This window comes from Ailuropoda melanoleuca, chromosome 10, assembly GCF_002007445.2.
Source record: "Ailuropoda melanoleuca isolate Jingjing chromosome 10, ASM200744v2, whole genome shotgun sequence".
Lineage (NCBI taxonomy): Eukaryota > Metazoa > Chordata > Mammalia > Carnivora > Ursidae > Ailuropoda > Ailuropoda melanoleuca.
In genome coordinates, this window is record NC_048227.1 from 22,172,699 (window position 1) to 22,189,231 (window position 16,533).

General features: G+C 39.0%; 1 protein-coding gene across 1 annotated transcript in view; it reads right to left on the minus strand.

Annotated features, from left to right (window-relative positions):
- LOC105242040 (ATP-binding cassette sub-family A member 3) overlaps window positions 1-16,533 on the minus strand; it is a 151,642-nt gene that overhangs the window by 57,386 nt on the left and 77,723 nt on the right. The window contains exons 16-20 of the mRNA XM_034669564.1: window positions 9,778-9,949; window positions 8,738-9,032; window positions 6,193-6,439; window positions 5,848-6,052; window positions 4,482-4,701 (exon numbers count right to left, since the gene is read on the minus strand). Of these exons, the coding sequence (XP_034525455.1) occupies window positions 4,482-4,701; window positions 5,848-6,052; window positions 6,193-6,439; window positions 8,738-9,032; window positions 9,778-9,949 (1,139 nt within the window). The remainder of the gene's footprint in view (window positions 1-4,481; window positions 4,702-5,847; window positions 6,053-6,192; window positions 6,440-8,737; window positions 9,033-9,777; window positions 9,950-16,533) is intronic.

Consider the following 16,533-nt stretch of genomic DNA (forward strand, 5'->3'; position numbering starts at 1 on the left):
ATAAATTTTTTAAAATGTTAAAAAAAATGATAAAAAGATTATTCACCACAACCAAGTGGCACTTATTTCTGGGATGCAAGAGTGGTACAACATTCGCAAATCAATCGACATGATACAACACATTCATAAAAGAAAAGACAAGAACCATATGATCCTCTCAATAGATGCAGAAAAAGCATTTGACAAAATACAGCATCCTTTCTTGATTAAAACTCTTCAAAGTGTAGGGATAGAGAGAACACACCTCAATATCATAAAAGCCATCTATGAAAAGCCCACAGTGAATAATATTCTTAATGGGAAAAAACTGAGAGATTTTTCCCTTAATGTTGGAACACAATGGGGATGCCCACTCTCACCACTGCTGTTCCACATAGTACTAGAAGTCCTAGCCTCAGCTACCAGACAACAAAAAGAAATAAAAGGCATTCAAATTTGCAAAGGGGAAGTCAAACTCTCACTCTTCGCAGATGACACAATACTCCATGTGGAAAACCATAAAGACTCCACTCAAAAATTGGTAGAACTCATACAGCAATTCAGCAAGGTGGCAGGATACAAAATCAATGCACAGAAATCAGCTGTACTTCTATACACTAACAGTGTGTCTGAAGAAAGAGAAATGAAGGAATTAATTCCATTTACAATAGCACCCAAACCCATGATACCTAGGAATAAATCTAATCAAAGAGGTAAAGGATCTGTACTCTAGAAACTACAGAACACTTATGAAAGAAATGGAGGAAGATACAAGAAGATGGAAAAACATTCCATGCTCATGGATTGGAAGAATAAACTTTGTGAAAATGTCTATGCTGCCCAGAGCAATCTACACTTTCAATGCCATCCCTATCAAAATACCATTGACATTTTTCACAGAGCTGGAACAAAGAATCCTAAATTTGTATGGAATCAGAAAAGACCCCGAGTTGCCAAGGGAATGTTGAAAAAGAAAAACAAAGCTGGGGACATCATGTTGCCTGACTTCATGCTACATTACAAAGCTGAAACTAATGATGTATTGTATTTTGGCTCATTGAATTTAAATTTAAAAAATTAAAAAATTAAAAAATAAAAGATTTTATCTTTATTTGATTATTTAAGGGGGTGAGAGAGGGAGAGAGAGAGAGAAGCACAAGTGTGAACACGAGCTAGGGGAGGGGCAGAGTGAAAGCCAACTCTCGGCTGAGCTGGGAGCCTGACGCGGGGCTCAATCCCAGGACTCTGGGATCATGACCTGAACTGAAGGCAGATGCTTAACCAAATGAGCCACCCAGGCACCCCAACAAACTTTATTTTAATCCAAGAAGTAAACCAACAGGCCCATGAAACCACAGTTGAAGAGAAGAGTCTTCATAATTAGATACTGGAATCCAGAAAACCCATAGTATCTAGGTTTCAGATAAAGCAAAATCAAGTTTGCTGCTTTAGTGTGCCCCAGGTGGAAGGAAACACTGATTCTTCTGGATTAAGATAATACACTATGGCCAGACAATATAAAGTCTCAGAAATGAATATAATAATGAAGATTAATATTACTACTCCACTCTTACCTTCTGTTAGGAGAATCTGAGGAATTTATAGTCTGGATGCTTATAGGAAAGAAGATTCACTGAGGGAGAAGGTATGGAAAACCTGCTATGAGAAATGACTTTCAGTTCCACCTGGTGTCAGGGAAAATAAGTCAATATTGGTACAGGAGTCCAAAGGTTTAAGTTACTAGTAGAGGAAAAATTTAGAAAGGAAATATACACAAGACAGAATGGGTAACAAATAGGGCAGACCACTGGTAGAATCTATAAGTAGTATAAAAGTGATTGACAATAGTATCATTTCAGGAAATGAGCATGAATGCATAACTCCTACTTGACTTTTAGCCTACTATTCAGGAGCTCATGCCTTCCCCACATGGCATAATACTACTCTCTTTGGAGAGGTATGCAAAAGAATAAAAAAGCTATTTCTTTCTTTTTTTTTGATATCAAACACAACCTATTTATTAAACAATTAGGAAGTTATTTTTGTATTATAACATCCAAAATTACCAAAAATAATAAAATATTTAATTTCTTAATCAACAGTGAGTTCAAGTAATAATTGGCATGAGGTATAAAAAAAGCAAATATTTCTATTAGAGTAATTAGCTAAATACATTTTAGAAATTAACAACAAATTTAATCACTGTGGTAAGCAGACCATAGGGAATTTTTTCCTGGGATAATTATTGTTTCAATTTTTATTTGCTTTTATATCAGGATTTATTCTACAGAGTGACTTACTTTGACAAAGATCTAGCATTCTATTTAATAAGTTTGATAATGGAAAAAAATAAGGCTTCTATTTTCCACATAATATTAGTACTTAAGGGAAACTGTTCAGCTTTTTCATCAAGATCTATTGAAGGCGTTACCTGAGTTCCAGTAATTACCCAAGAACTTGTTCTTAGCTACAACGTTGTGGTAAGCTGTGCCTTTTAAAATTAATATTTATCGGGGCGCCTGGGTCGCACAGCGGTTAAGCGTCTGCCTTCTTCGGCTCAGGGCGTGATCCCGGCGTTATGGGATCGAGCCCCACATCAGGCTCCTCCGCTATGAGCCTGTTTCTTCCTCTCCCACTCCCCCTGCTTGTGTTCCCTCTCTCGCTGGCTGTCTCTATCTCTGTCAAATAAATAAATAAAATCTTAAAAAAAATAAAATAAAATTAATATTTATCATTCTTAATGTCTACTTAATTTGCATGGCCCAAATACTTGTTTTACTCATGAAATATTTTGCCCTGTGAAAAAGATAGTGCATTATTATGCCAATTAATTTTTTATACTCATCAAATGTTATTTTAAGCTTTGAAAGTATTAACATAGGCAAATTCATAAACCAGGTTACTATTACTTCTATTCATTTTTTATATAATAATATTTTTTAAAATTTTATTATGTTAGTCACCAAACAGTACATCCCTGGTTTTTTGATGTAAAGTTCCATGATTCATTAGTTGCATATAACACCCAGTGCACCATGCAATACGTGCCCTCCTTACTACCTATCATCAGCCTATCCCATTCCCCCACCCCCCTCCCCTCTGAAGCCCTCAGTTTGTTTCCCAGGGTCCATAGTCTCTCATGCTTCATTCCCCCTTCTTTTAACCCCCTTTTCTTTATCCCTTTCTTCTCCTACTGATCTTCCTACTTCTCATGTTCCACCGATGAGTGAAACCATATGATAATTGTCTTTCTCTGCTTGACTTATTTCACTTAGCAAAATGCCGTCCATGTTGCAGCAAATGTTGAGAAATCATTCTTTTTGATAGCTGAGCAATATTCCAATGTATATATGTACCACATCTTCTTAATCCAGTCATCTGTTGAAGGGCATCTCGGCTCCTTCCACAATTTGGCTATTGTGGACAATGCTGCTATGACGATTTTTAACTTTTTAAGGGACCTCCACACTGTTTTCCAGAGTAGCTGTACCAACTTGCATTCCCACCAACAATGTAGGAGGGATCCCCTTTCTCCACATCCTCTCCAACAGTTGTTGTTTCTTGCCTTGTCAATAAAACCAACTTGCATTCCCACCAACAATGTAGGAGGGATCCCCTTTCTCCACATCCTCTCCAACAGTTGTTGTTTCTTGCCTTGTCAATAAAAAAGCTATTTCTGGTTCACACACTAAATTTCATTTTGTGGAAGGCCAAGGCATAAAGTTAGGGAATGAGTCTGGAAGCCTTTTTTGGTGTGGTTCTGCCACTTAAGACAGGGATGAATGGATGAATACAGTCCAAAATTCATTTTCACAAGAAATTAAAAAGGGAATGTTCTAGAAACAAACAAGTCTTATTTGTGATAATCACCAGCAGAGTCTGCCCTTCTTTAAATTTCATAATCAGAGAAGGAAGATGGAGAAAACCTACTCCTGGAATCCTGCTGAAACCAAGCCTGAAAGGAATAAACTGCTTTAATGATGACTACATTTGTTACATATTTTATTATTTCCTTCTGAAGAAAATTCTCCTTAGGAGGTTCAAGATTATGTGCTTCATTAAATTAGGGAAGAGTCATACCAGAACACCTTCCTCTCTCCAGTCTCCCCACCTTGCTCCAAAGTGCTAAAGATGGTAAAAACTGAAGAACCATGTCTCAAGGTGGAGGTGCGTGGGGGTGAATCTGCATACTTGTAATCTTTTACTCTTCTAACTCTTTCTTTCATGAGGCTAGAATGATACTGAGTCTAGATCCTTTAAAGGACTTAAATTCTCTCTTTTTCTTTCTTCCTTTCTCTTCCCTATTTCCTCTCGCCCTCCTACTCTCAAACTCTATCTCTCACATACCCACTTGATAAATATTTGCTGATTTCCAAACAGCACAGGTTTTTAGATTCCTGGAAAGTAAGTGCTTAGCAATTAATATTTTTATCCTCAAGCTCTTTCATTCTCATTTATTTAATGTATTTCCTGGAGAAAGGGAAAATGTGTGAAGTCCTTACCATAGTGTTGTCTTATGACGTAAATGGTGATACTGAAAATAGTTGAAAAGTAGTTAAAGAGGGTGAGCTTGATGTAGGCAGCAGTACTACTAGAAAACAGGAAGCTTCCAAGATACATGAGCGGTACAACAGACCAACCATACAGCATAAGGATCATCATTGTGTCCAGAAAGTTGTAATTTGCAACAAATGCATCCACTCCACAGTATTTGAACACTCCCTGAGACACAGAGTGCAGAGGTAAGTGCAAGGTGAAGGACACAGTGCAATAAGAAGTCAAGCCAGAAAACTTAGAAAACAGCAAGCCCTGCCTTCATTAGAAGATAGAACTATTCATTACTTCAATAACGTTACCTATTAAAAAAAGAAAAGCCTTACCTTATGAACCTGAAGTAAACTACTTCTTCCCTAGTACCTCTTGTACAGAAACTTCACCTTTTTTTTTTTTAAGATTTTCTTTATTTATTTGAGAGACAGAGAGAGAGAGAGTGCACATGAGTGAGGGTGAGGGTGTGGAGGGGCAAAGGGAGAGGGAGAAGCAGGCTCCCCACTGAGCAGGGAGCAAGAGCCAGGGCTCCATCCCAGGACCTGGAGATCATGACCTGAGGTGAAGGCAGACGCTTAACTGGCTGAGTTACCCAGGCGCCCCAGAACTTTACCTCTTTTATCCATGTGCTCACCCCTTGAAACTATCTAGCTTTACCTCTCCCTCACCCTCAAATATGCATCCAAAACAAAAAAAGTTGCAAAGTTCACCAATGAGCAAAATCATTTCATTAAAGGATGTTATACCATCCTTGCTTGCTCTTTTTGGCACATCCTCAGTGCCTAAAATGGGGTATCTGAGTAAAAACTAGTTCTGTTTTGCAGACCCAACCAGCTTGGATTTGGTGTATGAAAGTGGTGGAATGGGAGTGGGTTGTGTGTGTGTTCTGGTGGTGAAGAGTGACAGGAAGTCTGACTTAAGAAACGATTCTAAACTGTGTGCTGATGTCCAACTTTACCAGAGGGCTCAGCACTGAGAATTAGTCAGCAGTGGCTTATCTATATGAGTAGTGAGGGACAAGTGACAAATGATAGCCCATATTTCTTTAGAATAGCTATGGGGATAAGGCATAATGCTGAGCAATTACATGGGAAGACAATTCAAGAGAGAACTTTCAAAGAAATATGTTTTCTCCAATTGAAAAAATATGAATGAGAACATTCCCATAATGAAGTTTCCACAATATATTCTCTGGCATAATAAGCCAAAGTAGTTTCAAATTTCTTTACAAGTTTTATTTTAGGATACAAATTATTGAATAGAAATTTCCTGTGGTTGACAAAGGACAATAAGCCTTCATGCAACATCAGTAACACTCACCAGTAGTAAGCAGCAGAGAATGGAGAAGTAGATGAGATCCCACAGAAAAGCAGCAAGCCAGTAAGTAAGTACAGAGACCCCACTCACAAACTGGATGTGCTTTGCCCTAGTAGTTCTCTCAGTCACTGTCTGAAGGCAAAAGCTACCAACCACAACAGCCATGCCAAAAGCCAAATTTATTACTATTTGTAATCCACTTATAGGCCTACAGAGGATGAAATAAATGAAAGAAATTATGAAATATAAGTAGAAAATGATGATTTAATAGCTATTTTTAAATGCATATGGCCAGATAGCAAGGGATATATTAAGGATCAATTCCAGTAAAAGGAAAATCATACATACATTATGTTAAGATCATAAAGAGGGAGAGGCTGAGGCTGGTTGGAGACTTTGATAGAAGCATTGGGGCCAGAGAGTGACATAAAAAGAACGTTGTCTAACACTGCCAGTGATACGGCAGCTGAATGGTATGCCTCATTATTGAACAAAATAGTAAATACTGTTTTGTTTTCCTCAACCTCAATGGAAAATGCAGTAATGGAGAAGTCACGAAATTCTTTGTTTTCGATTATATGTTTTGTTATGTCACCTAGGATAAAGAAAGAAATTGATCAGTGAGTCAACATGTAATAAATCACCTACTACTTAAGTTGGAGAGGAAAGAAAAATATTTTTCCTTTTATCTCTTCCCTTTCCAGCTTCCCACAATGTCTATTTCAAATCTTTGTTTCTCCTCAAGAATTCCACTCCATCACTAATTCCTACAATAATCTCACCATGTAGCCTATAACTTGAAAAAACAGCAAATTACTAAGAATGTCTTGTTCTATTCTTGTCTAAAACAAACATGATTTATTCTTTTCTCAAAGTTATTTTGGTTATTGTAGGTCATTTGCATTTTCATATACATTTTAGAACTGACTTGCCATTTTTGCAAAAAGTCTTCTGGTATTTTGATAATAATTGCATTGAAGCAGGTGGTTATCAATGTCATATGATGGTCCAGTTTAATTGACATGACAGCCTTGAGGCTGTGAAGTCAAAGAACATAGTTGACCTGAAGTGTAATGAATAACCCAGTCATATGGTACATCATACAAATGGCTAACAGACACATGAAAAAATGTTCAAAATCATTAGCCATCAGGGAAATTCAAATCAAAACCACATTGAGATGCCACCTTACGCCACCAGTTAGAATGGCAAAAATTGACAAGGCAAGAAACAACAATTGCTGGAGAGGATGTGGAGAAAGGGGATCCCTCCTACATTGTTGGTGGGAATGCAGGTTGGTACAGCCACTCTGGAAAACAGTGTGGAGGTCTCTTAAAAAGTTAAAAATTGAGCTACCCTATGACCCAGCCATTGCAATACTGGGTATTTACCCCAAAGATACAGACGTAGTGAAGAGAAGGGCCATGTGCTCCCCAATGTTCACAGCAGCATTGTCCACAATAGCTAAACTGTGGAAGGAACCGAGATGCCCTTCAACAGATGACTGGATTAAGAAGCTGTGGTCCATATATACAATGGAATACTACTCAGCTATCAGAAAGAACGAATTCTCAACATTTGCTGCAACATGGATGGCACTGGAGGAGATAATGCTAAGTGAAATAAGTCAAGCAGAGAAAGACAATTATCATATGATTTCTCTCATCTATGGAACATAAGAACTAGGAAGATAGGTAGGAGAAGAAAGGGATAAATAAAGGGGGGATAATCAGAAGGGGGAATGAAGCATGAGAGACTATGGACTCTGGGAAACAAACTGAGGACTTCAGAGGGGAGGGGGGTGGGGAAATGGGATAGACTGGTGATGGGTAGTAAGGAGGGCACATTGAATGGTGCACTGGGGATTATACGCAACTAATGAATCATCGAACTTTGCATCAGAAACTAGGGATGTACTGTATGGCTACTAACATAATATAATAAAAAAAACATTAAAAAAAAGATGTGGTCCATATATACAATGGAATATTACTCAGCCATCAGAAAGAATGATTACCCAACATTTGCAGCAACATGGACGGGACTGGAGGAGATAATGCTAAGTGAAATAAGTGTAGCAGAGAAAGACAATTATCATATGCTTTCACTCATTTATGGAACATAAGAAATAGGAAGATCGGTAGGAGAAGGAAGGGAAGAACGAAGGGGGGTTAAACAGAGGGGGGAATGAACCATGAGAGACTGTGGACTCTGGGAAACAAACTGAGGTCTTCAGAGGGGAGGGTGGTGGGGGATTGGGACGGGCTGGTGATGGGTATTAAGGAGGGCACATATTGCATGGTGCATTGGGTGTTATACACAAATAATGAATCATGGAACATTACATCAAAAACTAAGAATATACGGTATGGTGACTAACATAACATGATTTAAAAAATATTATTATTATAAAAAATAAAAGATGAACATGGTAGGATGAAGGGCAAATTTCAGATCTTGGAATCTTCTGTCACTTGTTTTTAAGAGATGAACATAGTAGACTGAAGGGCAAACTGCAGATCTTGGAATCAACATTTCACTTTGAGAGCTTAGGGAAACATTTCTGTATCTTGATCAGAATAAAAATTCTGTGTTAAATTTCACAGCAATGTAGTATTTTGGCTCTTTAACTCATCCTTTGAAAGATGATGCAATTAGCTGAGCGACAGCCTACAGCCAAATGTCTCCATTAGATATTAACTTTTGTCACCAGTTGTCTTGAAGTATACTTTTTTGTTTTTTTGTCTCTGATTTAGCTGCCTCTAAGATACTGGTAATTAGTAGGAAAAGAAAGAAATGGGTAGATAAATAGCATAGTTAACCCCCTTCTTTGTAAGTAATACAAATGGGTCTTCATAAAGCGGCAGTCTCTTTTTTTCCCTATGGGTCTTACCTTGCACTTCCCGAAGTTCTTGATTCTTACGTTTCAGAAAAATCTTAAGATTATTTATGAAATTCAGAGCCAAATCAGAATTCCCTGAAATTGAATAAGGCACAATTGTTCGACCATACTGACTCAAGTCCATTTCTCTCATGGGCAGGTCATGCTGTGAGTATATAGTTCTTAAGAGATACGTAGTGAAAACCAAAATTACTGATATCTGTAGCAACATCAACTTCCAATTGCGCCAAGTGAATAGTGCCCTCTTTACAAACATGGAATGAAACTGCTGGCAGTAAAGTGCAAACTAAAAAGAGGAGAGAAACATACCATTATGATGGGTGGTGACCCAAGGAGGAAATTCATAGCGAAACCCATTAATATAAATGCTCCAAATTTTTATCACACTAAATATACACACATAATACAAATATATCCTTGAGCCCAAGAAAATAAATATCATAACATTTTATTTGTGTAAGGTATTAAGGTGAAAGATTAATATCTAGTTTCTGATCTAACTACATTGAAAATCTTAAGATTATTTTATTCAATAATATACTTGTCATTCTGATCAGAAAAACAAAATTATATACATTTCTTTTTAAACCATGATATATTTGTCAACTTTAAAGGGAAACATCCCCATAAAATTTGTATATAACTATTATGCTTTGTCAAGTTTTGATATACAAACTATGGTTCATCATGAGAAAATACCCCTAATCTGGTCAATCAATATCTTCCGATTATAACAGTAATAATTTCCAGTCTTGTCTTAGAACTGAACAAAGGGGAAATTTATAAGAAAATAAATGAGAACTTTTCAAAGTGATTCTAAGAATTAATGGTGAAAGTAGCAGCTGTGATCTTTATCCAGAACTCACTTCTCCTGCAGGAAATTAATGGGGTTGTAACACACACTGGTCCATATCTGGCTGGATCTTCTATGTCTAAACTCCAAACATCTTTTAATTTCAAATATTAAACAAGTGCACATATTATACCCAAGCCAGACATACTAGGTTTATATTCTTAGTGAATTTGCTCACCCCAGTGTTAAATTTAATAGTAGCAATTTCATTCAATCTAGAAAAAACAGCTCTCTCATGATATCTGGGCATATTCTTATTCCACTTCATGTCTTGTCTTATTTTTTCACCCTTCAAGGGAGGAGAGTGGGTATCCTGAATATCCATTTGGGAATCTGCCAGGTTATTGACCCTACAAACACACATAAACAACAAAAAGCACAAAACATTTCATTTTGACTAAAGCCTCAATCTATTTTATTTAGGGAAAGTCAAACAAGATTCCAAATTTGGAAGACTCCTTGATCTTTCTCACTGATCATAAGGTGTATTGTATAAAGACAGCATGATAGTAGTGGCTCCTAATAAATCAGAGGGTTGCTGAAAATCCACAGCAAAGTTTATACCATTCTGAGAAAACATGAGAAAAAAAGTTACAATATATTGTATGTTTCATAAGCTGAACTTAAACTTAAAACCTCTAGTCAAAGATAATAACTCTCCTCTGGGGGGTTAAATGTTCTTTGTTTTGTAAAATGATGGGGACATTTATATTAGAGAGGTTTTTTTTTTTAAGTCCTTACATTTCCTACTATTGCCTATGTATAAAACTGGCTCTTTGTGTGTGGATACTTGAAAGAGGTGAAGAGATATATAGGAGTAATTATAATCTAAGGAGAAAAATTCTAAGAAGAAAAATGGAAGAAACAGTATGTCACAGTATATTGAGAGACGGGAAAGATTAATTACATTGATCAAAGGGGTAAAACCCTTAGTAGAAAATATATGATTTGAAACGTGTACTTTTTCTTTTCTTTTTTTAAAAAGATTTTTATTTATTTATTTGTGTGTATGAGAGAGAGAGAGAGAGAGAGAGAAAACAAGCATGAGCAGAGGGAGGGGTAGAGGGAGAAGCAGGCTCCCTGCCAAGCAAGGAGACTGATGTGGACTCAATTCCAGTACCCTGGGATCATGACTTGAGCTGAAGGCAGACACTTAACCAACTGAGCCACCTAGGTGCCCCAGGTGTATTTTTTCTAAACCACACAATTATCAAAATCTTTTTAATACCTTCCTGTTAGCATTTGTATGAAAAAGAACATTAATAAATTCTGAACTATGGCAATCAAAAGCAATGAGTAGATTGTTAAGACTTCTGTACCTTAAAAAAACCATAATTTAAATACATATTCAAAAACCTGCTTTAAGATATTCTTTAAGATATTCTTGTAGCATGTTTTTTGTTTGATACTAAAATTCTGAGGACTATACTGATTTTAAAATATAATCAGAGTTGGTGTTCCAAGATGGCGGAGGAGCAGGAGACCTAAAGTTTGTCTGGTCCCAGGAATTCAGCGAGAGACCTACCAAACCATTCCGAATACCTATGAATGCAACTGGAGAATGAAGAAAAGAGTAGCAGAAACTCTATGAACAGAAAGGCAACCATTTTCTGCAAGGAGGAGAAAAGATGGAGGAGGAGTAGGCGACCCTTTCTCAGCTGGTCCAAGTCGAGCTGGATATCTACCAGACCATTATGAACACCCACAGAATCAGCCTGAGACGCAGGAAGATACATCTGGATCTCTACAAATGAACATCTCCAGTGCTGAGTATTGAGGTACAAAGCGGGGAGCTGTGAATCCTAGCACAGATATAGGAAGATAAAGGGAATGGGGAGGGAGCCTCTGCGCTCAGGCGTTGGGAAGCAGTAGCCCCTTGTGCTGGGGAGCGGGCTGGACTCTCAGACCAGCACCCGCAAGAGAGTGGACTGAGACAGTGAGCCTGGGAACACCCGTGTCCAAACTGAAAACAGGAGCTCCCGACCACACACTCGAACTAGAGTGAAACCAAGAGCTCAGGAGTGCAAGCGCGACCAGACTGAAAACTGGCACTCCAGAGCACAGGCGAACCATACTGAAACACGGAGCTTGGGAGCTTGGAGCGTGCGTGGGAACCGGGGGCAGCGGGCAGTGTTAGAAGCACAAAGGACAGAGACTTACTGGGCCTGGAAGGGAGGGCTGGCACACAGGCTGTGGGGAGCACATCCCGGGTCACTGCAGGGTTTTTAGCAGCACCAATTGAAACAGTTACAGTGGCCAGAACATCAGTGGAGAGCGAACTACGATCTCTCAGCTCTGAGACAGAGGCTAGGATACGGCCACTGCTGCTCTGACTCTCAGAAAAGGCACAGCAGACCACCAGGGAAAGCCATCAGAGAACAAAAGCCTGGAAATACTGGCTCACAGGGTGCCCATCCCCATCCCCCCTCGCAGGGGACACGGAGACTCTACCCAAATGGGGTTTCCTGAGTATTGGTGTGGCAGGCCCCTCCCCCAGAAGGTAGGCTGAAAAATCAAGAAGCCCACATCCTGGAGCACCTGAGTGGCACAGTCATTAAGTGCCTGTCTTCGGATTAGGGCATGATCACAGCATTCTGGAAAGGAGGCCCTCATCGGGCTTCTCCGCTGGGAGCCTGCTTCTTCCTCTCCCACTCCCCTGTTTGGGTTCCCTTTATTGCTGACTGTTTCTCTCTCTCAAATAAATAAATAAACTCTTTAAGGAAGAAGCCCACATCCCTAAGATCTCTATAAAACAAGGGCGCACGGCCTGGGTCCCAGTCAATAATTTGGGCTCTGGACAACCCTGCAATCTCTCTTCATCAGAATGACGAGAAGGAGAAGTCCCCCCCAGCAAAGAAAAGATAATGAGTCTGTGGCCTCTGCCACAGAATTGGCCTCGGCCACAGAATTAATACATACGGATGTATCCCAATTATCAGAAATGGAATTCAGAGCAACAATGGTCAAGATGATGAGTAAACTTGAAAAAAGCATCAGAGAAAGCGTTGCTGAGAATATAGAATCCCTAAGGGCAGAAATGAGAGTGAATCTGACAGAAATTAAAAATTCTATGAGCCAAATGCACTAAAAAATAGAGGCTCTGATGGCCAGGGTCCCTGAGGCAGAGGAACGCATTAGCGAATTGGAGGATGGGTTAGTAGAAGAAAAAACGAAAATAGAAGCTGGTCTTAAAAAAATCCACGCCCACGAATGTAGATTACGGGAGATTACTGACTCTATGAAACGATCCAATGTCAGAATCATCGGCATCCCTGAAGGGGTGGAGAAAAACAGAGGTCTAGAAGAGATATTTGAACAAATTGTAGCTGAAAACTTCCCTAATCTAGCAAGGGAAACAAGCATTCGTGTCCAAGAGGCAGAGAGGACCCCATCCAAGCTCAACCAGGACAAACCTACGCCACGGCATGTCATAGTGCAATTCGCAAATATTAGATCCAAGGATACAGTATTGAAAGTGGCCAGGGCAAAGAAATTTCTCACATACCAAGGCAAAGGTATCAGAATGACATCAGACCTGTCTACACAGACATGGAATGAGAGAAAGGCTTGGGGGGGCATTTTTAAAGCTCTTTCAGAGAAAAACATGCAGCCAAGGATCCTTTATCCAGCAAAGCTGTCATTCAGAATTGATGGAGAAATAAAGACGTTCCAAAATCGCCAATCATTAACCAATTTCGTAACCACGAAACCAGCCCTACAGGAGATATTAAGGGGGGCTCTATAAAGGTAAAAAGGCCCCAAGAGTGATACAGAGCAGCAAGTCACAACCGATACAAAGACTTTAAAGAGAAATGGCATCATTAAAATCATATCTGTCAATAATCTCTATCAATCTAAATGGCTTAAACTCTCCCATAAAACGCCACAGGGTTGCAGATTGGATAAAAAGACATGACCCATCCATTTGCTGTCTACAAGAGACTCATTTTGAACCCAAAGATGCATTCAGACTTAGAGTAAGGGGATGGAGTACCATCTTCCACGCAAATGGACCTCAAAAGAAAGCTGGAGTAGCAATTCNGGAGAGGTCACGACCAGCACCATTGAAATTGCAAGGATTATTAGAAACTTTTATCAACAGCTATATGCCAAAAAACTAAACAATCTGGAAGAGATGGAGGCCTTCCTGGAAACCTATAAACTACCAAGACTGAAACAGGAAGAAATAGATTTCTTAAATAGGCCAATTAACTATGAAGAAATTGAGTCAGTGATAAACAACCTTCCAAATAATAAAACTCCAGGCCCAGACGGTTTTCCTGGGGAATTCTACCAAACATTCAAAGAAGAAATAATACCTATTCTCCTAAAGCTATTTCAAAAAATAGAAACAGAAGGAAAGCTACCAAACTCATTCTATGAGGCTAATATTACCTTGATCCCCAAACCAGGCAAAGACCCCCTCAAAAAGGAGAATTACAGACCGATTTCTCTAATGAATATGGATGCCAAAATCCTCAACAAGATCCTTGCTAATAGAATCCAACAGTACATTAAAAGGATTATCCATCATGACCAAGTGGGATTCATACCTGGGATGCAAGCATGGTTCAACACTCGCAAATCAATCAATGTGATACATCATATCAACAAGAAAAGACTCAAGAACCATATGATCCTCTCAATTGATGCAGAAAAAGCATTTGACAAAATACAGCATCCTTTCCTGATTAAAACCCTTCAGAGTGTAGGAATAGAGGGTACATTTCTCAATCTCATAAAAGCCATCTATGAAAAGCCTACTGCAAGCATTATTCTCAATGGGGAAAAGCTGGAAGCCTTTCCCTTAAGATCAGGAACACGACAAGGATGCCCACTCTCGCCACTATTATTCAACATAGTACTAGAAGTCCTTGCAACAGCAATCAGAAGACAAAAAGGGATCAAAGGTATCCAAATCGGCAAAGAAGAAGTCAAACTGTCTCTCTTTGCAGATGACATGATACTCTATATGGAAAACCCAAAGGAATCCACTCCCAAACTATTAGAAGTTATAGAACAATTCAGTAAGGTGGCAGGATACAAAATCAATGCCCAGAAATCAGTTGCATTTCTATACACGAATAACGAGACTGAAGAAAGAGAAATTAGGGAATCCATCCCATTTACAATAACACCAAAAACCATACGTTACCTTGGAATTAACTTAACCAGAGACGTAAAGGACCTATATCCTAGAAACTATAGATCACTTTTGAAAGATATTGAGGAAGACATAAAAAGATGGAAAAATATTCCATGCTCATGGATTGGAAGAATTAACATAGTTAAAATGTCCATACTACCCAGAGCAATCTACACTTTCAATGCTATCCCGATCAAAATACCGAGGACATTTTTCAAAGAACTGGAACAAATAGTCCTTAAATTTGTATGGAACCAGAAAAGGCCCCGAATCTCCAAGGAACTGTTGAAAAGGAAAAACAAAGCTGGGGGCATCACAATGCCAGATTTCGAGGTGTACTACAGAGCTGTGATCACAAAGACAGCATGGTACTGGCACAAAAACAGACCCATGAGACCAGTGGAACAGAAGAGAGAACGCAGAAATGGACCCTCGGCTCTTGGGCAACTAATCTTTGATAAAGCAGGAAAAAACATCCGGTGGAAAAAAGACAGTCTCTTCAATAAATGGTGCTGGGAAAATTGGACAGCTACATGCAAAAGAATGAAACTTGACCACTCTCTCACACCATACACAAAAATAAACTCCAAATGGATGAAAGACCTCAATGTGAGACAGGAATCCATCAAAATCCTAGAGGAGGACATAGGCTATAACTTCTTTGACATCGGCCACAGCAACTTTTTTCATGACACATCTCGAAAGGCAAGAGAAACAAAAGATAAAATGAACATATGGGACTTCATCAGGATAAAAATCTTCTGCAAAGCCAAGGAAACAGTCAAAAAAACTAAGAGACAGCCCACGGAATGGGAGAATATATTTGCAAAGGACACCACAGATAAAGGACTGGTATCCAAGATCTACAAAGAACTTCTCAAACTCAATACACGAGAAACAAATAAACAAATCATAAAATGGGCAGAAGATATGAACAGACACTTTTCCAATGAAGACATACAAATGGCTAACAGACACATGAAAAAATGTTCAAAATCATTAGCCATCAGGGAAATTCAAATCAAAACCACACTGAGATACCACCTTACGCCAGTTAGAATGGCAAAGATAGACAAGGCAAGAAACAACAATTGTTGGAGAGGATGTGGAGAAAGGGGATCCCTCCTACATTGTTGGTGGGAATGCAAGTTGGTACAGCCACTCTGGAAAACAGTGTGGAGGTCCCTTAAAAAGTTAAAAATTGAACTACCCTATGACCCAGCCATTGCACTACTGGGTGTTTACCCCAAAGATACAGACGTAGTAAAGAGAAGGGCCATATGCACCCCAATGTTCATAGCTGCATTGTCCACAATAGCCAAATCATGGAAGGAGCCGAGATGCCCTTCAACAGATGACTGGATTAAGAAGCTGTGGTCCATATATACAATGGAATATTACTCAGCTATCAGAAAGAACGAATTCTCAACATTTGCTGCAACATGGACGGCACTGGAGGAGATAATGCTAAGTGAAATAAGTCAAGCAGAGAAAGACAATTATCATATGATTTCTCTCATCTATGGAACATAAGAACTAGGATGATCGGTAGGGGGAAGAAAGGGATAAAGAAAGGGGGGTAATCAGAAGGGGGAACGAAACATGAGAGACTATGGACTATGACAAACAAACTGAGGACTTCAGAGGGGAGGGGGTTGGGTGAATGGGATAGACTGGTGATTTGTGGTAAGGAGGGCACGTATTGTATGGTACACTGGGTTTATACGCAACTAATGAAGCATCAAACTTTACATCGGAATCTGGGGATGTACTGTATGGTGATTAACA